Source organism: Photinus pyralis, unplaced genomic scaffold (genome assembly GCF_008802855.1).
Source record: "Photinus pyralis isolate 1611_PpyrPB1 unplaced genomic scaffold, Ppyr1.3 Ppyr1.4_LG1, whole genome shotgun sequence".
NCBI classification, from domain to species: domain Eukaryota; kingdom Metazoa; phylum Arthropoda; class Insecta; order Coleoptera; family Lampyridae; genus Photinus; species Photinus pyralis.
The window spans coordinates 59,373,549-59,396,147 of NW_022170249.1; the positions used below are offsets into that span (position 1 = coordinate 59,373,549).

Genomic DNA, 22,599 nt, shown 5'->3' on the forward strand with positions numbered 1-22,599 from the left:
TACAAATACCCCTTACGTACTACTGTTAATTAAATTTAACCTTTAAGTTACACTGTCAAATTCAAATTCTACCCTACTATAGGATAATTTTTAGAAACGGTAGGCCATTACAGTAGTAACAGCAAATTTTCTGAGGGCCTCTGGTTGCGTATTGGAAACAAAGCTGTGCCAAAGAGGAATACAAAAAAAAACGTGCATGAAAATATGAATATCTCACGTATTGCAATTTCCAATACAATTCACGAAATTGTCATCAACAAAATTAGGGATGCATATTTTTTGGCGTTAGTTTTCGTGTAGGTACATGTATTTTATTTTATTAATAAAATGGAAACTTGAAACTGACCTGATCAATCTTTCACCAAATCGCTAAAACTGGCGCACAAATGAAATGCACTGCGTGCGGTTTATCGTCGAAGGCAAAACTAATTTCGCAATACCTTAGAAATTAACTGAAGATGACGCGTTCTTAACCCGACTGGTTTCTCGTTATCACATTGCCATTACGCATAACTAAATAATTTGTTATGTCGATATTGAATAGATTTTTCAAGTTCTTTTATCGTCAATCATATCCTCATTGAGTGTCATCTTCTTTCCATTGCTTGTCTGATTCCTGCACATTCCAAGAACGCCTTTGCCTTCCTCTGTTCTTTTTCCCAGGATGTATCCCTGTAAAAACTCGTTCTGGCCACATGTCGTCATACCCATTAAGTATCAAAACCGCCCCAGACTTCCCAATTCTTTCTGATTTACAGGAAAGAGTTAAAGGGGCGCAAAGGAGGATGGTAGGTTTAGTCTAAACCCTTATATCGCGGGATGAGTTGAGTAACGACGGATGAACGTTTCGACGAAGTTTAGAAACATCGTTTCGAATTCCATTTCTAGGGTAAATGTAAATGAATCGACGTACCGTTTATAGATCATGAAATGCGATTTCGTGACATCCTGGTTAAATAGTTTAGTTTCTAAATTATTTAGGAAGATGTCAATCAGAAGCGAGGAGAGATCGTTTGTTGAATTTGAAAAGGCACTAAGATACCAATGATCTTCTTTTTCTAATAAATATAATTTCCTATTATAACAGTTTTATTTCTATGGGACGCATACTGGGTGTCGAAGATAGGCATTCCCAATCCTTTCAAATATGACCCGAATGTGTTATAAGTTGGTTTTAGAGGCCGAAACATCGATAAAGATTTTTACAAATTTATCGATGGATTTCAGCAAGACCTAAGGCTTATCTTCATTTGACATTTAGCAATATTATAAATCGTCCAGTAATCTACGACTGTACTGTCAATAATGTTGACAAAAGGACGCCACCACAATTTCCTCTCATGAGCTTTAGTTTGACAGTTGTATTTATTGCAATAAACTGAACGATTGAAACTTCTTTTCGTTCTTTTGTATAAAATCTTTTCAGCTTCAGCAGGATTCATTTGTTAGTTATACCACAGATATACGTTTCTTTACGTATATCTGTGGTTACACCATTGAATAAGTAATTACTTACGTAATAAGTAATTATTTATTCAATGGTTATACTCTTACCACCGCGCTATCGTTCCAACATTATATCACAAATATTGTTTTGGATATCAAATGCGTGATCAAAGAAATCCAGTTGCAAACATAAACCTCTCTTATCAGTCAATACAAGGAAATTCTTTATACTTATGTATTTAAGGACTTCCAGTAGCTCGAAGTCCCATGCTGGATTTGACTTCTTTGATACACCTCCATACGAAATGAATAGGAATAAATACCTCCCGGAAGAACAAATGCACCATAATTTATACTGGAAATGACAGGTTCCAAAGGTTTATAATCATTCACTGGCGAAACCTTAACATACATTTTCATGGGTGGACTAGAACGAGATTTTGAGGATTTAGTGCCATAACAACCACTCCCTGGGATAGGGGGGTACTCGAGGACCTAGTAATGGTCAAGAGATTCCAGGTCAAGACAGGCGGATGTTTTCAGTATTGAGGAAGATGCCTTGGTCAAACTAATGGCTATAGGTGGGAGACTTCAACGTGAAAGTCAGGACTGGTAAAGCTTACTGCGATACAATGTCACCAATTTATGACACAAGCCTCCGCTCACCCTCCTCTCGAAATCAATGACTTAAAGTATATGTTAACATTCGCTCCGATATTCTGCGAACCCACAATGATACTTTTACCAAACTTAATTATCTGAAAATGTGCGAATGTGTCGGTATATGAACTCAATAAGGGGGATAGTTATTAATTACAATATAATATAAAACAATTAGGAAAGTCACGCGACGCTGAAATAATGGGTTATGCTTGAATTTCCAAAACCATTACCGGAAACTTTATTTTAATTAAAAGGTGTAAATAAATTGGTACAGTTGGAACTGAATATTGAAATACCCCCAACCTATCAGCCCTAAGCATCATATTTTAGCTTGTTTTTTTTAGATACTACAGGTATACACAATTTTCAGGATTAGCATTATGTTACTTTACGTTAACTTTATATTCCATTGAGGGAAAGTAAAACAACCAAAAACAGTGGCAATTTTTTTTAGAACACGATGCAATTTACAAGTTAAAATTAATATTACCACCTTCCCTAATGGAACCGTATCAAAACAAAGATAGCACACATACCTAATTTCGTATAATTATTTTGCTTTATGAAAAAGAGCGATTATGCTATAGATCGTTCGTTTTTGTTTATAATTGAAATTAGGAAATTTTTGCTTTTATTTAGATTGATCAGATAATGTGAAATAAGTTGCAGGTGTGTTTCCTTTTTGTAGATTTTCCTTTGTGTTAGACATTATTTGTTAAGCTTTATGTTCGTATGTGAACGTTGCTGTCGAGGTTGCTGTTATATACATACAGGGTGTCAATTTTAAAACTTGCAGTCGGGCATATTTTCCAAACTAAAGAAGATATTGAAAATCGCCCAAAACAATTTCGGGAGTATCGAGGGGGAACCAGAATGACGTTATAGGTGAGTTGCTTTTAAATTTTGTGTTTACAAACCCAGTAAATTTCTTGTGTAGTTTGGGCAAGCCGAGTCTGCTTTACATTTTTTTTTTTTTAAATAAATGTAATGTTGGTTGTAAATCTAGTTTTTGTGGCATTCTGAACTCATTTTCAGTGACGAAGGGTGGGGTGACAGTTTCATTTATTTTTTTAAGTGTTTGCACTAAAGTTTTGCGTTTTTACCTGGCGATACAAAAGTCCGATTGTATTGTAAAAAAGGCGTTCAATCATCCAATTTTCCAATTCGCTGCTACCTTTTCAAAAGAGAAAATTAGCTGTCAACGGGAGAACAATTCAACTCGGCGATAAATTCATTTTCTAGAGTCGATTTACGGGAATTTATCCCGTGAACCAATTTGTGTATTTTTTTATAAACGATAAGTAACCCAAACAAAGATAAAGTAAGGTTTTTCTTTTTATTTGTGAAATTGATTTTTCTTAGTTCATTAATACCATTTTTTTCTACGGGTTAAATTTTATTTAGTATCCAGAAAAATTTATTTGAATAAAATTTTGTACCAAGGGTTTGATTAGTTAGAAATATTTAAAAAAATCTAGGTAATTAATTAGATTTGGACGTGAACATAAGACAGAGTTTAAATATTATTTTGTATTAATTACATCATGTACATACATTTTTTAAATCACAAAAAAATGTAAAGAAAACTGGAGTTGGTGCGATATTATTTTCAATAATATCTTTAAACAATTCAATTTATGTGACTACTTATTTGAGAGTGATCAAACTAGAGATCAGGTTTTAATTTTCAGATTGATTGTGGACATATTCCTTTCGAAAGATAAAAGTCATTGAACATTTATTAATTACCGAGCTACCCGTGGTATTAATGATTGCATTACAAACAATTAATTGTTTCAATAAAATTTTTACTAGTGCCGCAGAGAATAAAATTTATTTTCTACAAGAGCGGTCTCTAATCCCTGTAAAGTAACTAGCTTATACCATATTACAAGATTCGCTTTGAAGCACACTTCATAAGTTGAACCTAAAAGTTAAATTATATCTGGGGTGAATATGTTTGCACCAAACTAAATATAAATAGAAAACAAATAAATGACAAATTTTTACCATCCCCACGTTAGTAAAGGGAGCAATGGGGTAAAAATTGACCCCCTCCTCCCACTTTTTTTGCGGAACTACACGTTTTGAAGCACCAGGAATTCGAATCAAACAAGGTCTCGATGATGTCGGTCTGTCGGTCTGTCTGTAGTCTCATTTCCTTCTAAATTTGGTCCACATATTCTTAGACATAAAAGAGCACGCACGCGTAATGATCACGTACTTTAGATTTGGCGTACTTCCACATGGGCAAGGGAACCATATATGTATATTTTTTAGTAGCAACCACTATGTTTTATTACATATTTTAAAGTGCACAGAAGAGTATACATGTAATGAAAACTAGTGGCCGTCATTAAAAAAAACAAGCCCCCTCGTTACCATGCAGAAGTACGCCACTGGCCACAAATTTAAAGTACTTACGTAGATTGGTCGCAAACAACTTTTTATAATTTTGGACAACATGAAGGGCTTCAAAAGATGTTCTTTTGAAGATGTATTCAGTGTTCCAGACAACATTTATGAGTAATTTACTGTCAAAACGTATTGGTTTTAACTTAGTATCCTTGTGATTTTTTGTGCTTGTTTCAGAAAGCGTCACCAGTCACTTCATGGGGACTGCAGCATAAGAGGACACTTATTGTTTCGACAACGCTACCTACACTTGGAGACAAAGCTTGGGAGTAATCATAATTTGCATCCTCTTTGGAGGCTCGAAGAAGTATCACTTAACAACACTTTCCTACAAGATAAATAATTTCGTTATCAACTACAAGTTCGCCTTTCTTAGAGTTATCGATTAAATTTTCAGAAGTATCACTGCTCGTAACATAAACACCATAAAAGCCAACAACTCTGCACATTGATTAATATTATTACGTTTAACAAGTCTCCGTTACGATGAGTTCTTAGCTAGGAAATGTTCGATTAAATTTTAGCCGTTCACGGTGCTAATTATTCTTTAAAATTACTTCTAGATATTGCTACGATTTTGGGTCTTTCAGTTAGGTTATTTTTCGTACCGTAAATGTCCACATCCGGACGATTTCGATAAAATTATCTATGCATGACTATTCGTCGCGATTGAAATATTGACAAGAGGACATGAAATTTTCACAAGTACTTAATACGTACGTACCAATTTGTAATACGTTCTGTATTCAACCCACTACTTACTCCAATCTTCATGGGGCGGTTTACTATATCAAGAAGGAGTACCTATAATAGTAGTTTATATTACATTTTACACACGCAATTCAGTTAGTGTGCTACATATATAAGTTCTCTCTTTGGAAAAATAGCATTCGCCTTTTTTTCTAAATGGGAATCTCACAAAACACCGACGCATTTAAGTTTCAAAGACTATTAATGGAAACTGCGGGATTTTGGCCAAGAAGAGAAGCCTCAATTTTCTACCTGATTTACGGATTATCTGCCTACGGAATTGTGGTATTATTCGCAGTGTCTTTGCTATTGAGTACCATGGTTGTGAAAGATTTTAAACAGTTAATTCTAGGATGGTCGATGTTTACAGCCATGCTCAATTGCTCACTAAAATTTACGGTTTTCCGTGTTAAAATGCCGGCCTTTTTGGAGCTTTTGGACTTCATTCGTTCCCCTCATTTCTTTTATCACAGAGAGGAGTTCGACCATCACCTCAAACGAATTATTAAAATTGCGACTGTTGTGGTGAAGCTGTTTTTTTGTAGCGGCATGACCACGTATACCTGTTTAATATCGGCTCCGTTATTTTCGAAAGAGGAAAGAATCACGCCGTTTCCGTTTCCGTTAGACTTAAAACAGTATTCTGTCATGGTTTACATTTTGGTGTACGTTTTTCAAAGCGTTGCTCTTTTTGCGGCTGCTTGGATAAGTATCGGATTCGATAATTTATCGACGGGAATGATGGGTCTGTGTTCCGCGTATTTTGCTATTTTACGTCAAACTATAATTTTTGCGACTGAAGAATTTCGCAATGAAAAACTCGATAACATCAATTTGTATAGTAAACATGATAAGCAAATTTACAGAGATTTGAGTGACTGTTCGACTCATCACCTTGCTGTAATCAGGTCAGTCGATAGGTATGTGCATGTAATATTACTAAGCTTTACATTTCTTGCAGCTTTACACAACAAATCGAGAAGATATTCTCTTATGTGTTCTTAAGCCAATTCTTATGCAGTGCTGGCGGCATTTGCCTTTCAGGATTCACGTTTATAAACGTAAGTCGTAAACTTTTACGGCACAAATTCGGCACGAATCAGTCTACATAGTTCCGAGATATGAAAAGCGAAAAGCACCGGCACGAATGCGGCACTAACCATTGCAAAAAATAATTAATTACAAGTCTTAATGCACATAATTTGAAATATTTTGCGAATTTGCGGTAGTCGGCAGAACAGCGCGGTAGTTTCATTGGAACGGTACAGAAATCTCGAGCGCCACCAGGAGGTTTCAACCCTTACTCGTGGTAATAGCGGCGGTTTCCGAACAGAACTTCGAAACCTATGGGTACTCAGACGGAGAAATGGAAAACTCCAGGGATCATTGGGGCAAATGACGGCCGTCGGAAACGGTAGCGCTTACCCAAATCGGAAGGGAAGCACAAATTATAACGGTATAGCTACGGGAAAAGGACACAAGTAAAGCAAACCCCCTTTATACCTATAACGGAATGAAAATATCAAGCGCTTACTTTGAAATTAAACCGGTGTCGTGAAATTAAAAAAAAACTAAAACGGGCTAAAACGCACGCGAACAAAGGGAAAACTGCAAATGATCCCCTCTAAACCATGTTTTTACGTTATACAGGGTGTTCGTTTAAAAACTTCCCACTGCGGATTTATCGAAAACCACTGATTAAAGAAAAAAACGCCGAGACACGTTAAAAGATTTGTCAAGGGGGACAACTTTATTTTGATGTTTGATTTTTTTAAATCGGTCGATTCGTTTTCATGAAAATTTGAAAAATCTTTATTTAATTTATTTTTCTTCAAACGTCATATAATATTGACATTACGTAGCCCAGCACTCTGAGTTAAAGTTTGACTTTTTAGAACAATCGAACAAGCGGCAGTGAAGTATTTTAGTGCCTAGGCATTAAAACGCTTCAGTGCCAGTGTCACATTGTTTTGCTTTGACAATTTGATGTTATTTACATTAGGTTCTTGGTTCACCTAGTAAGTGCGTTGATCTTTCCTTCTAATTTTAACAGAATAAAAATATAGTCGATCAAAGAAGCTATTTATTTATTTAAATAATAGTTAATGTTGAAAGTGCAGTTAGTCATATTACCATTATTGAAATTAAAACCTGAGCTCGTTCCTGCAGCATCCAAGTTTTGAAGAGTCAAGTTTTGTTTAGCTTGTCTTATTTCTAATGAATGAATGAAGTATTTTCAAAAACTGGATTGGTTTATGCTTCAAATGGAGTAGTTGAAGTCATTCCATCTGATAAACCTTGATTTTCTAAAGTTGTCGAAAGTATTTTTTGGGCAATTTCATTTTTATTTGAAATCGAGTCTTCTATGTAACCTTCAGCCACACAATTGGACTTCTAGCCACCATGTCTCTTTAAACAAAATAAGCCAGAAGCACATGTTCCGAGAAGGTTCCTGCGTTTCTTTTGCTTACACCAATCAATAAATTTCCTACAAGTTTTGTCGGAAGTAAATTTTCGGACGCCGCTTCCTCCACGTCAGGTGGCGTGCAATATGAATCCATGATCGCTAAAGGAATTACAGAAATTACTAAGGTCGTAATTTTCTAAAAATTGAAAAGATACTTACCTACAAAAAACTCATCCACAATTAAAACGTCAAATGGCTAACTATAGCAATATTGTTATAGTCACCACGGTCGACGCGTTCACGGCTACCTATAACGATTTGAAAACCATTATTTTGGCGTTATTCTCATGTTTGAAGAAAAAATAGCATATATTATGCGGAGCTAAAGTAACTTCTTCTGGTTCGTCAGTATTTTGCTGGCCTCGCTTCGCTCGGCCATCAAACGCTGACTCGCCATGAAAAGTATCACTTTAGCTCCTCATAATATAATATACTATTAATCGACCTATCTTAATTTGTTCAGTTAGAAAACAAAAACAAACGAAAACATCACTTATTTATTGTTATGGGAAAGAAAGAATTTCATTTGCTGCCAGTCACCATTGTGACAACCTTGGGATAGTGAAAATTAATTTATTGATTCAGATTTTAGTTCCAAAATGGTTTACACACTAGCCGAAATAGTACCTACAGTCAAATTAGACTAAAAAATGGGCATTCCGTGCATCAGATATGTCATCTCTATTTTTTCTTTTAAATTGTTAGGATGAACATGGATGTGAAAAATCCGTTTTCGACATTGAAAGACCTGTGCAAGCGACACAACACTTGAAAATATGTCATTTTTCTTACCATTTTTTGGTTTTTGTAAGTTTTACTCCTGAAGGGCCGATTTTAATGCAATTATTGTCGTATACTTTTTTAAACTAGACAAAATTTGTGACAATTCAAGCCCTTAACCGACTATGTAAGTCTAATAGTTTTGTAGATACAGCGTTTCAAAATTTCGTAAATTGTTCAGTTTTAATCAAATTTGCCTTTTTTTCGAATAAAAACATCATGAACATTTTTATAATTTTGTTCGTTTGGGGGGACTTTGTGGTGAGGAGTCCCCATAAATACGCACAGAAGGGGCTAAAATGTTGATATCCTCTGGATCCTCAGCTTCTTCCTTGATAAGAAAGTTGTCATCTTCTTCTTCTTCAGCATGATCCACTACATGTTGCTGTTTTTTGAACTAGACAAAATTTATGACAATTTAAGCCCTTAACGATCTCCGCAAGCCTAATAGTTTCCGAGATACGGCGCTTCAAATATTGGTAAATTTATTAGTTTCACAAGTTTTATCAAAATTTGCGTTTTTTTTCGCAGAAACTAAACTTACCAAATTTGCACGATGAATTGTCGTAAGTCGTGAGTCGTAATAAACTTGTTGAAGAAGTACTAAAAATTTCGGGCAATGAAAGCAAACGAAATATTGATTTTTGTCTTTTAGTGGAAAAATATCCATGTTTATATGTGATGGGTTATTCAAACCATAGTGTTGTGCTTTCTGTTACTGTCACAGATCTTCTATAATCGGTGTCCCTTGTCGAGCAAGGTCAGGCAAAAGGAAAAAATTCAAAGATTTCGCAATCCATGCAACAGGTAGTGGATCTTGCTGAAGAAGAAGATGATGACAATTTTCTTATCATCTGAGAAGCGGAGGATCCAGAGGATATCAACATTCTAGCTCCTTCTGTGCGTATTTATGGAGACTCCTCACCACAAAATCCCCGCAACCAAACAAAAGTATAAAAATGGTTATGAGGTTTTTATGCGAAAAAAAGTCAAATTTGATTAAAACTGAAGAATTTACGAATTTTTGAAACGCTGTATCTCCAAAACTATTAGACTTACAGAGCCGGTTAAGGGCTTGAATTGTCACAAATTTTGTCTAGTTTAAATAAGTATACGACAATAATTGCGTTAAAATCGGCCCTTCAGGAGTAAAACTTACAAAAACCCGTAAATGATAAGAAAAAAGACATATTTTCAAGTGCTGTGTCGCTCGCACAGGTCTTTCAATGTCGAAAACTTGGATTTTTGACATCCATACTCAGTCTAAAAATTTAAAAAAAATAATAGAAATGACACATCTGATGCAAGGTATTATGATAATTTGACTGGACTAAAAGAGTGGAAAGAGTGGTGAAGTAGTTTTTGGTTAAAAAGTTTGTAATTGTACTCTGCTTGAGTGACAGATGTGCCAAAAAGGGCCTTTTCGATTTTGTATTTCAAATCGACATTGTTTCTTTTCTTCAATTCCGTTGAATTGTTCTTTTTTAGATCACTCGGATTTGTCACCCCTTCGAGTTTCTTTAGAATACTTTGGATGCTTCATCAGATTCTTTAATTTCCTTTAGTTCTTCCCATTATTTTATCTTTTGGACTTTTAAGATTTTTTGATTCTTTGGATTAGTCCGGTTCTTCAGTTTCAGATCCTTTAAATCTAATGTATGCCATTTGAAATTATTAATTTTCCTATTTTTCACGTTCACTATGAGCTTGTGATCCCGCCGTTTGCCTGGTAGTTTCAGACCAGAATCCTAAGCACGATATCCTCCCTATGTAATTCTTCAGCGCTTTAGCATTCTTTCACAATGTGCAAATGTGGAAGCTAATTCGAAATGGCATTTAAAAATCAGTAATAATCGTTGAGTGGAGTTGTTGATGTAGTAGTTAGTGTTATTTAATTTTTAACCTGTATACACCTTGTTTCAGTCAGAACCTGGAAGCCCGGAGTGTATATTTGCCTTGAACCTTATGGGTACACTCATGTTCCAGATCACGTTGTATTGCGCTTACGGAAATGAAGTTACTGTTCAGGTAAAGTGTTATTTCTATTGTTACGTTTTTTACGGATGTCTTTGAATAAAATCAAGAACGATTTATTAAAGACTTTTACTCCGCTAGTCTTGTTGTTGGAACACTCCTTAATCTTATATTAATTGGAGAAGAGATGGAATTGATAAAGCGTGTAGGTACGTGGAAACACGTTCAAATGTGATAGTTTTAAATGAAAATGTAGGGACTATCGAACCAACATAAATTACATTGCAATATATTATTTTGTTCAGAACTATCAAATAGGTCTAATGAAGGACTTATCTAACACATTATTGGCTGCCTAGAAACTAGTCGTTGTGACTTTAACTTTTTCACTCGTATTGGTTTAATCATGTCTGTCTGTCTGTCTGCTAGTTTGAGATAAAATTAGCATTTGATATCACCAGCTCAAGATTTTGGAATTCGTTTCACCCTTTCCCCGCATTAGTGTAGAAAAAATTAATGTTCATTTCAATATATTTGTGATAAGTTATGCCACTGCATTGCATTTAATGGTGAACATTTTGAACATTCATTGCGATAAAAACCATTTTACTGCTAATTTCGTTTTGTCTTCAAGGTTTAATAAGAAACGTACACGTTCATTTGTTTTATTTTTTATGTAGGATATCTGGATTAATGTTATTGATCTAATTAAAATACATTTTTTTGAAAAATTTTCTTGAATACTAACATGTTATATCATCGAAAAGAGAAAACAATAAATTTTGAGATAGTAAAGTCTAATTGAACATAGCCCCTCTGATTAGCTTTGCTCGTTTCAAATTTCCGGAAATAAGTTTCGAAATAATTGCGAGCTTGAGAGTTGTGCTAAAACTGACTTTGTATACTGTTCTATATTCAAAGACAAAACAGTTTTCTAATAAAATCACGTTCCCGTCACTAGATGTTACATTACCTATTATAGCCAAAGAAATTCAGTTCGTGTACAAAACTTTTCCTATTCTTTCATCGTGTATGATGAGTGTCTCAAAAATCTACCACAAATGTCTGTAATAATGTAATCTTCGTAAATGGTAATTATTATTCTTTTTGTTATTCTAATAATCTAATGGAAACGTAATTGTAATGCAAATTTTAATGCTATTTTAGAGTGCTATGGTATTAGACGCTTGTTACATGACTGAATGGATCTATTGTGGCCCAGAAGTGCGTCGAAGTTTATTCCTTATTATGGAACGTTCGAAACGTCCGTTGGCGTTAACAGCAGGCAAATTCGTAAACCTTTCCCTTTCGTCATTGGTTTCAGTAAGTCCATGAATTGTGCAATTGACTCAATTGTAATTATTTTTTAGGTGATAAAATCTGCTGGTTCTTATGCAATGGTTTTGTATCAACTGTACCACTCCTAATCTATGTATCGCATCACGTCACATTTACACAAGTGTCTTTTTGAAATAAAGTTTGTGCACAACCATTTACATTTAAGTACTTATTGTAACCGCTATTTCCATCTATTCATTTGCTGAGAAGTAATTTTTAAAATACTAGGAATATTTTGTGTAGTTCGATTCATTTGTATATGTACGTTTATCTTTAAGTAAGGATCGTTAGAAATATCACATCACTCTCTCGAATACATTTCACACCTCCGTGATTACTGCACTCGTATTCGCCGCGTGTGGGAAGATCTCGTATGTAGGTAACATTCATTGCATAGTAGGCACTACAGCACTGTGTAATGACTAATGAGCCACTATTTCACAACTGTCTAGTAATATACGTAGTGAAATAAAAAGTAATGTGAGTGTGGTTCCTACATTATTTCATTTGATTTACTCATTAGACAACAAACCGAAATAATCATCACAGTAACGGATTGGCGTGTAGTTTGAACATATAAATTCACTTTACTTATGTTCAAATTGATGCCAAAAGAGGATTATGATTAGAAACTGTCAGTTGTGATCAGAATTTGGTTCCTCCATTTCTTAGTGTTCTAAATATACCTAAATGCAAGCCCTTGGTACCCACCACGAAGTTATACTTGAAAAATGTGCTAACATGCAAATGCATTAAATGCGATTCCGTAGTTATGGAAAGGCAAAGCGCATACATTACACGTTAGCAATTGTCATATCATACAACAATCGATAGCTTTCCAAAAATATGAACACCGACTTCTCAAAAAAATCGGATACATACTCCGTTGATTAGTCGCCTTTTACGACACGCAGTGCCTCTGCGGTAGGGTTATTCTACTACCCGTCCCCACACGGGGATTAAATTTCGCGTATACTCGTGTCCGCCTTCTTGTCCAGTAATATATATTTATTAATTTAAAATCCAGTAACTATACACCGCGTATGTACTACTAACTACAGTAAAGAGTCTATAACGTATACTCTTTGCTACAGTACAGTCTGTTTGATTTTAGCTGTCACAGCGGATATCACGGCTACTATTCTAGATATGATATAGATTATAGAAGAAACATTGTTCAAGATATAAATTTGCATTATCTGGTATAGCCAAGAAAATAATTGAAAATTTCATGTAGTAGGTGCAGCGGTGCAGCAAATATTCAAAACTTCAAATATAATATAATTTTATTGCATATTCTAAGTGTACAACATTCCCTTTCCAATGATATATCATATGTAAATTCGACATAAAATGATGTACAGTCATTGACAAAAGTAATGGTCGCCTAATAGGTAAACCCTTTGGAGCATAAGGAACGAACATGCCTATAAGTCCTATAACATCGGGCTCCGTGAGTTTCTTCAAGGAGGAGATACCATCATTTGTTGGTGTTCGGATTCCCAAGTTGCACAATATATTCAAATGTTGCAGAATTTCCCTATTCGGCGATCATTACTTTAGCCAAAGTCTGTACGTCCTTAGCATATTCACTTTTTCATCATTCGAATAATTATCACCCATTTCGTAATTGTTTCTATTTATTTTAATTATTCTCTTCTAATGAATGGCGCCCCCGTGCCGCCCTCTACATTAAAAAAAAAATGTTCTGTAATAATTGAAACTGACCGTCTGCGTCAGCGAGAAGAAAGTCACAATTCGCCATTATTCTTTTAGTATTTATTCTTTATACTTGCTTACATGATGCGGTCGATTCGCGTCGCGAAATTCACTCCCATAAATTAGGTTTTGAAGCAGGAAATGTTCCCACATCTCAGAAAATTCAGCGAGGCGAAGAATTCGCGCCTATAAATTATACTACTAACTATAGAATTCGCGTATGGGATAATTTTCTCTCAATGTACCCTACCTAGTAAATTTAAGAAATCCGGTTGTCGAGGAAAATAAGTGAGTTCTCTCAAAGGCAAATTCAAAATTCCTTTAAGGTGAACTTTTTTGGTGGCAGTAATATTAATAACGTTGATTTGCCCAACGGTAACAAGAAGATCAATGTCTAAGCAAAAGGAAGTTGAGAGCAAACTACACTAATATTATAGTATTAATATGTTCACAACAAACAAAAACGAAACGAAACGAAAACATCCTCTAAGAGCTAAGTACGTAAACATTAAACGTACAATAGGAACAATTACATTATATAAAAAATGAGTGAGGGTATAACAATGCATAGTATCAACTGTCCACTAATATGTAAGAGTTTTATTTTCTCAAGTACATTTTCCAAATTGTATCGTATTTAGTGCTGGATTATAAAGTCGAGCTTTGGAATGCGCATGCCTTCTTTCGCTTGATTTATTTCTTGAGCACGTTTGTAGACGGAAACTTTTAAGCGGAGTGTATAAATAACTTCCATGTTGGTTTAATTGCAAATTTTTAAATATAATTATACTCTGGCGATTTACACGATTGTTTCTGCGATTCAAATTGGTTTGGACCGAGTTTCTAAACTTTTTCTGCCATTTTGGAGGCTTTAAGTTGGATTTATTAAATATGTAAGTGGCCGCCATTTGTTAAATCATTTGTTATCTCACGCATTCTTTTTAGGAATTCTGTATACAGGGTGTAGAATTGGTTTACGCAGTATAGGTATTTCTTTATATTGACATATTTTCTATTATAGCAAAGTTGTAAATAATTTTTTATAGATTTTAAAATTCTGCGTCCATTAAGTAAGTAAGTAAGTTTACTACTGCAGCTGGGTAAGCTACAATAAAGTGCCAGAGAGTAGATGAAACTTATGAGGTTGGAAATAATTTAGTGTTGTTAGTGATCGTGCATTTATTTATTAGAATAATAATTTTTTTTTAATTTAATAATACGTTGGATTGGGACTGTATGGAAGAACAGGGTCTCTCGGCACTGAATGCAGTCCCTTTCCCAGTTCTTATTAGTGTTTTTTTTTTTTTTTTTTTTTTTTATTTTTTATTAAAGGCATCGACAGCTAAGGTCATTAGCCTATTATATGTCTAACCTACCCAAAACTACTTATAGTTTTCCGAATACATCAATTTCCTTTAAAAAAGCTATTAATTTTCTGATATTTCCAGCTGTTCGGGTCATTTCTAGTGGGTTCGCAGGTAGCTCAAAACGTCCCCTACTGATCGCCAACTGGGGACACACATGTAAAATGTGTTCGACAGTGATCTGTTCCCCACAGTAAAGACATAGGGGAGGAGGCTCACCACGTAATAGGAATGTGTGTTATTTGTAGAGTTTTGATTTTGTTTTATGGTGAATAAATTATATATTATTATTATTTTGGTGTGGGAAATAGGAGAAATTAAGGAAATTATAAATTAGCATTTTAGTAAAAACATTTCTACGCAAATGCAACGTCATGGAAATGTGCAGACAATAAAACCTTGTATCTACGGATGCTACTCCCTTAACAGGCAACATAAACTTCTGAACTTAAAAAGGAGGGCTGCCGCTCTCACATTCTACAATAGATTATCAGAGAGAAACATTGACGAAAAATAGCATGCCTCGTATCAAATTTTTGTAAAATTGTTACGCTTTATTATTGAAATGAACCTTGAAACTGGTGGGTGTGTTTTACTACTTCTATCATCTAACCATGGATCTACTCTCATACACATAATAATCGAGTGTGCTGGTCATTGTGCATCATACACACTCGAGGTATTAGAAAAGTCAGTAGCCAATTAAGACAAGGGCTAATTTGAAAGCCTGAGTGAATTGGTACAATATTCCGGAAAGGAAGTTTTGTAGCGAGATCTGCAGTACCTACAAATTTTCCTGTGCTCAGATTTCTTGGGGTAAATTTTATTTAGCTAATCGATTTTACAGGGGTGAATTAATATGGATAGAATTTACGTTAGCTTTAAACCCGTGGTTAGAAGCTTACATTAAACACTAGAGGTATTCAGAAAAAGTAAAATAGTATGTGTACCTCGTAGTAAAGGCTTACCAATCTACTATTTCGTTAAGCAAGAGAAATAGACAATCTTATCAACCTTCATCGTCATCTGGTGTCACCGACAATCTTGTCGCTACCACACCAACATGACGTCTTTACCAAACTCCCCTTATAAAAACTTACAGCGTAGTAACCTTTGAATATAAAATTTAGTAAACAGGATTAGAAAATCTCCCCCAAAGGGAAGTACGTTATAAAATTAGTCTCTCTATTATTAATACACGTTTGTAATTGCACCCAGTGTGTTATTTAATAAAACGCAACACTTTTATTAATCCTCTTAAGTAACTTACGTACATTATTCAGAGGATGAGGGGGTTGCACAATGTATTCGAGAGAGTCACGAAATACAAGCGAAAAATCAAAAACAAATATTGTTACAGTTATTTATTTAATAAGGAAACACAAACCTTGTACATTACATAGTTCAACTCAGTTAATGCGATACCTGAACTGGTTTGGAATCAACTATTGTAGACGATTTTATTGTGTATTTAAAAAAAATTATAATTCACAGGGGGGTTGGCAAAATGCTCAAATCCAAAAAGAGGACCGCAGTGTCTAAAAGGGTGGGAACCTGTGAACCACTGAATTATATTATATTTACGAATAAGTACCTTTTGATTCATATTAATACAATTACCATGTGCTGTACTAGATACATAGGTATACTTCTAAACTTCCATGTACCAAACTGACTAACAGTGCAGATTTTGCGTATAATACAGCAAAAGGGTGTCGGTGATTGCCAGTTCGGTAGATTGCCGCTATTGTGCATATAAGAGATTATGCATTATAAAGTTGATATAAAACCACTGCATAAGAAGCGGCTGACCTAAACACCTGCAATTAAAATGTAAAAGGTCGACTAAAAGAATGTGTTAACCTTACTGAAACAAGTGATGTAAGTGATAGATTAATAAATTTGCCAGCCGTCAAAACCATTGGTCGCTTGGACCGCTCCATTATTAGGAAGAGATTTTTGCGAACTTCAGAGCCACAGTAAATCCATTCCGTCATGTAACACGCTTCCAAGACCTTATAGCTCTGAAAATAATATTGGGATATGATATACAGTACCATGACATTAATTACCTGAAGCGTTACTTCGTTGCCGTACGAACAGTACAATGTAATTTGGAACATAAGTGTACATAGGAAAGTTAAGGCAAACATAAATTCCACACTTCCGGGTTTGGACTGAAACACACGTTTACATTATCTCAGTACACTGTGGCACGTACGACTTGTTGAGTGCACAAAATAAAGCAGTAATACTAATAGTTAAAATTCATACAGGATGGAATCTTCAGCATATTCAGTTGCATTTTACATTGGGCAGTGGGGTACACTTTACAACCGTGACTAGACAACAAGTTGTTTTATATTTTTGCAGTTGCATTCTCGGATTTGCATTTACATTCTACAACCAAAATTATGTGTTGCGCTATTTTAAATCTTAAAACTGTGTAGTCCAGTAAACGGCGATTATTATTATATGAACCAATTAAAAATTGAGGGTTTAAGGTAATAACGCCAAGGGATGAAGAGAATGTAAAATAGATGTGTTACTTTTCGAAACAATTCATAATATTTCCTTGTCGATGCGCCAGTCTGTATAAATAATTATTTGTGCACATTTAAACGTTTCTCATTTGAAATAGTATTTAAAACAGTGATATATATCTGTACTTTTAAGCACTTCAACTCTTATAGTAATTCGGCTATCATAGCAAGCTTTAATGAGTGAACATTACACAAATACCTATAAATTAGGAAGGGAAGGCTATTAGAGCGTAAGTATACGTTTAAATAATCCAAAAGAATTACCTTAAATGCTCCGTTTTGGCCTATTAATAAATTAAGCAAATCATCGAATGATACCTATTGTAAGTACGCACCTCGGTTATATCATTAAATCACTAAAACAGTCTACTTGATTGTAATACAACCACTTTCCGTGGTATTTACCTATGTTATACATTTAGGGTCGGTTTTGCTTATCTAATTCAAACTTAGCAATATCTGCCAAACATTAATTATGCGTATTATATACCATACGTAGGGATATAGTCCACAACAGCCATGTCCAACCCATTTATCATCAAGGGCCATTCTAAAGTTTCCACATATAGCTGCAGGCCACAGTATACAAAGTTCACATTCAGAAAATTTTGATGTTTTATTATTGTAACAGTTTAGTTTATTTATATTCAAATTTCAAAATTACCGCTTGCTACGTTAGGCAGGATATAGGTGAGATGGCGTCACTTGTACGCGTGCTTCTTTCCTCGCGCAGAATCGCGTAATTTTTTCACTTCATTTCCGTTTTAAAGCCAACGAGGTTGTACTTGTAGAGCGTGGCATTGTGAATTCTTCTAAAACCAGTGGGTAATATTTGCCATCATTCACGTAAAATCTCTGGCAATTTTACCTGTTTATTGGCGTTGTCGAGTAGAGTAACTCAGAAGCCGTTTTCTCCGTTGTGAGGCTATATCTGGTGGAAGTTCATCGCCCTACCTACATATTCACAACCTCTTGGATAATTTCCATATTTCATTGATTTAAGTATTTTTCATTACCCTCCTGACGATTTCAGGGGGTCCATGTAGTAGACGAATTCTTGTACCGGTCAATCCATGTAGTAGGTCAATCCTTGTACAGACGAATCCTTGTATGTAAATGAATTTGCATCTTGCGAATATTCCGGAGTACGAACACCTGTTGATTGCCGGCAGCTATCCGGCGTACCACCGAGTAGATAAGCGCTAACACCTAAACGATACCGGGAGCGACCAGCTGATGGTGGAATTTTCGGAAGATACGATCTTTTACACAACCTTTTTTTTATTTGCTTCAATACCGTTAATCTAGTGTAACCTTCCGACGATTTATGATCGGAGCTTTGTATTTTGTTCGCATCTAGTGTTTTGAGGTCGTGGCTCTCTTCAAGAGCAACGCACCTGTATTTAACGTATGGGTAAACGAGCCGGCTACGAGTAAGCTATTTTTGGCCCTTCCGGCTCATATAATCGTTCCGAGCGTTGTAGCTTGGGGTTTGTTTTTGTGTTACAGAACTGGAACTTCGAAGGAGAGCTCTTTTTCGGAGAAGACAGCGTATGTGTTATTCAAGGTAAGATTTTTAATTTACTTGTACCCAGTGTTGCCTATATGAGTTGTTATTCGGGTTAACTTAATTCAATCTTTGAATCATTGAAATCTTAACTACATTTTTGCTCGATCATTGTTGTAGGGGTCTGGTAACGTAATTATTAGGGAAGTGTTCATGAATTTATTTGGGGATTATTTTTGTCATTTAAAGTATTTGTTATTGTCGTATTGAAGATACATTTTATTTGCCGATCCTGCACCGTTTTGTCAGGATTAATAAATCAGAATTGCTCGTAGTGAATTTATTATTTGGCTCTCTTGTGTTTTCCCAATTTCTATACAGGAGAGGTCAGAATTTGTGCAAAATTGGGTGGCGCTCAACTAATCATTTCTAGTGACTACCAAAGATCAAAAACTTATGTTATATGCCCAAACGAACAAACCGCTGTGGAAGATTCTCATCTCGAGCCCTTCTTTTAATTAAGAATCTGAGCTAGCTGGCCGTTTATGCGGCGGGGTTTGAGTTTTACAGCGCCGAACTAACCTCACGTTATATTATCGACATAAAAAGTATACAAAATAATACAACAAAACGAAAACATTCAAATAAAATCATAAAACCATTAGTGACCCGCTCAAGAAAATGTACAGTGCCTCATTTTGGTTGAGACTGATGCAGTGTATATCAGTATATCAGCTCTGATTTTTTAAAGACAGAGACTTGCGGCGTGCCACTTTTTTGTGAAACTTAATACAGACAGACACAATCTTGTTTGTTTCTGAGATGAAAACGAAAAGTTTGACTTTTGGGATGTTATTATATCTTACTTACCGATGTAAGATAGAAAAGATAAAAATTGCTTATTTTAGATATTTTTACGTAGAATCCAGTGGCGTAGTCAAAAAACAATTTCTGTGGTTCGACCCAAACTTGGTATTTTTTAATGTCACACCCTGTATATTTTAACGCCAATTTTTTGCATTCTTTATCGTGATTACATTGATGTATCATTCTATATTTTTTTATATAATTATATATTTTATCATATTTCTCAAAATTTTGAAGTGACATGTTTCTACCGTCAGCCATTTTTATTGATTGCTATCGGCTGCCTTAGTTACCATGGATACAATAAACAAAACAGAATCTCCATGAATTCATAGCCTACTATTTAAAAACAAACGCAAGTAGATTGATTCTGTTTGTGGTTTCACAAAGAAGTGGGCCAAGGTCGCAAAAACCGCAAATGTTTATCTTTAAAAACAGCTGATAGTATCAAACAAATTAGGACATGCGATACAATTCAATTTTATAATTTGCAAACATCGTGACGGGCCGCAGATTGCAGAACGCTTTTTATACGGAACTGTGTTGCTAGGGGCAGTGTAAAATTGAACATTTTCAACTTGGTAGTTGATATCGGTTTTTCAAAGTAAATATTTTTGAATTTTGTTGCTGACTTCAGCCACATAAAAACAAGGGAAGCAGTATCATTTAAATCTCAACATGCTTGTATTGTTATATATCCACATAATCCTGCTTCCAATGTCAGATCATCAAAATCATCTCTAAAGATCGGAGGCAAGATGGAGTAAATATATCACACAAGTAAGATCAATTCTAAAAATACAGTTTCAAATATGTGTTCGGAATGACACTATGAATATCTCTAACGAAAACTTTAGTGATTCTGATCAGAAAGTTAAAACACTCTGAACACATATGAATGTAAACGGTGAGGAATGAAGGCCCTTTCTTTCAATATCTTGCAAAGAAGGAAATCGGCAACAATAAATATCTGAAAATATGAAGCAAACTGGGGCAGGATCGCAGTAGCACAACCTTGTTTCCTAGTCAGGCCCCGGGTTATAAATGCGTTAACTGGGCAGTGGGTTATAGCTCAGAACGCCACTTTCTGGGGGCGGCAAGATATGCTAAATTATTTTTTATTTTCAATTTAGATCTGGACTTGTGGATAATTTTTGTCAAACGAAATGTGCCAAAATAATTATCATTCAACGTTTGGAGTAAAAAGCTGTTTATTTCTGCCAGTGGGACATTCCTCTCCTCTGTGGTTCTTGGTGCATTTCGTTTCAAAATTAATACAGATAAATAACCCTGTGAAGCTCGGTCACTAAGTACATAATGTAACTATTATAAACATTAGTTATGGGGGCGCCAAGCTAAGTGTAGCCCAGGGCGCTAAAAACATAGCCCGGGGCCTGTTCCCAGTATTGCCAAACTTGACGACCTTCTGAAATATGTCAATTGTCAATAACAGAACAGAATAGCTATTAATACTTTGGTGTTTAAATCTACGCTACTCGATTGACTGGATTGTATATCCATCTCCCTATTCTATTTCATGCATATGGCCTAGTTAGGCTCCATTTAATTAGTTAATTTTTGTATTTTTCTCACTATCAACTTACGGATACCGATGTAAATCCGGTGAGGCAGATTCCAAACGCGCTGGATAAAAACTGGCTCAGAAATACGTAAGAGAATATGTGCTCGATAGTTTCAGTAAATCTATAAATTGAATGAATGGAAAGTGTAACATTTGCGTGAACTTACTTAATTACAGCGAGATGATGTTCTATACATTTGCTTAGGTCATGGTATATTTCCTTGTCAAACTTCTTGTAACTGTGAATATTTCTAGTACGTTGTAGTTTTCGTGTCGTCGATATGATAGTTTCCGTTAAAATTGCGAAGTATGCAGAGCAAAGACCCATCATGCTTGTAGACAGATTATCAAATCCGACACTTGAGGAGCCGGCCACCACCAACACCACGCTCTGATACATGTATACCGAAACGTAAATTGCCAATGAGTGCTTCTTGAAATCCAATGGAAAAGGGAAGGGTGTCTTTCGCTTTCCCTTGGCAAAAAGAGGGGCTGTGATCATGCAAATTACGGTAATTGTGCAACTGCACAGAAACAACTTTACGACTGCTATGGCAAAGTCAATAATTTTTTTGAGATGGTGGTCTACATCTTCTTTGTGGTAAAAGAAATGGGGCGACTTGAGAAAATCTAAGAGGTCTAAAAACACTGGTCTTTTAAAATAAAATATTGAAAATTTAACGCAACAGTTAATAACGGCAATAAACGTAGCCCACGCCTGAACAATCTCAGCAAGATCTTCCAGTATAAAGATTCCGAGTAGCAGCGATAAACCAAAAACGAAGAGCATGAAATATTGAGCATCGCCATAAAAACGATAAAGTCTGCTCGAATCTCTGCTTGGCCACATACCACTAAAAATCAGGCATAGTCTTTGAATTTTAAACGCGTCGGTATTTAACGAAACTGCCATTTAGATGGCAATCGAAAACACGGTTAGCTAAAACAAACTTCTTTAACAATATCGTCTAGCTATAGAGTGGCTTGATTTATGCACTACTCACCTGTTGGAAATAGTCGAAAATCGCAGAAAATTGGTTTGCAGTACGTATCTACAATAAAAACATTCCTGTAACATGAAGATTTATCGGATTGAATTCCCCTCGCCCTCATTCTATCGTGATGTGCGGAAAATCACTAGTATGAATAGGGGTAGGTTTATAGGAACGTATGAGGGCATTGAA

At 35.3% G+C, this 22,599-nt stretch overlaps 2 protein-coding genes across 2 annotated transcripts; one reads left to right on the top strand and one right to left on the bottom strand.

Annotated features, from left to right (window-relative positions):
* The first annotated feature begins 5,088 nt into the window (after positions 1-5,088).
* Positions 5,089-11,991, top strand: LOC116159381 (odorant receptor 46a-like). The gene is made up of 5 exons (XM_031472350.1): positions 5,089-6,182; positions 6,236-6,335; positions 10,445-10,549; positions 11,663-11,818; positions 11,866-11,991. The coding sequence occupies exons 1-5, from the start codon at positions 5,431-5,433 to the stop codon at positions 11,920-11,922; spliced, it is 1,170 nt and encodes a 389-aa protein (XP_031328210.1). The 5' UTR covers positions 5,089-5,430; the 3' UTR covers positions 11,923-11,991.
* A 4,384-nt stretch (positions 11,992-16,375) lies between these two features.
* LOC116164266 (odorant receptor 94a-like) lies at positions 16,376-22,328 on the bottom strand. The gene is made up of 5 exons (XM_031478413.1): positions 21,583-22,328; positions 21,438-21,537; positions 16,989-17,093; positions 16,785-16,940; positions 16,376-16,736 (listed from the first exon to the last, which is right to left on the bottom strand). The coding sequence occupies exons 1-5, from the start codon at positions 22,326-22,328 to the stop codon at positions 16,680-16,682; spliced, it is 1,164 nt and encodes a 387-aa protein (XP_031334273.1). The 3' UTR covers positions 16,376-16,679.
* Positions 22,329-22,599: the final 271 nt, after the last annotated feature.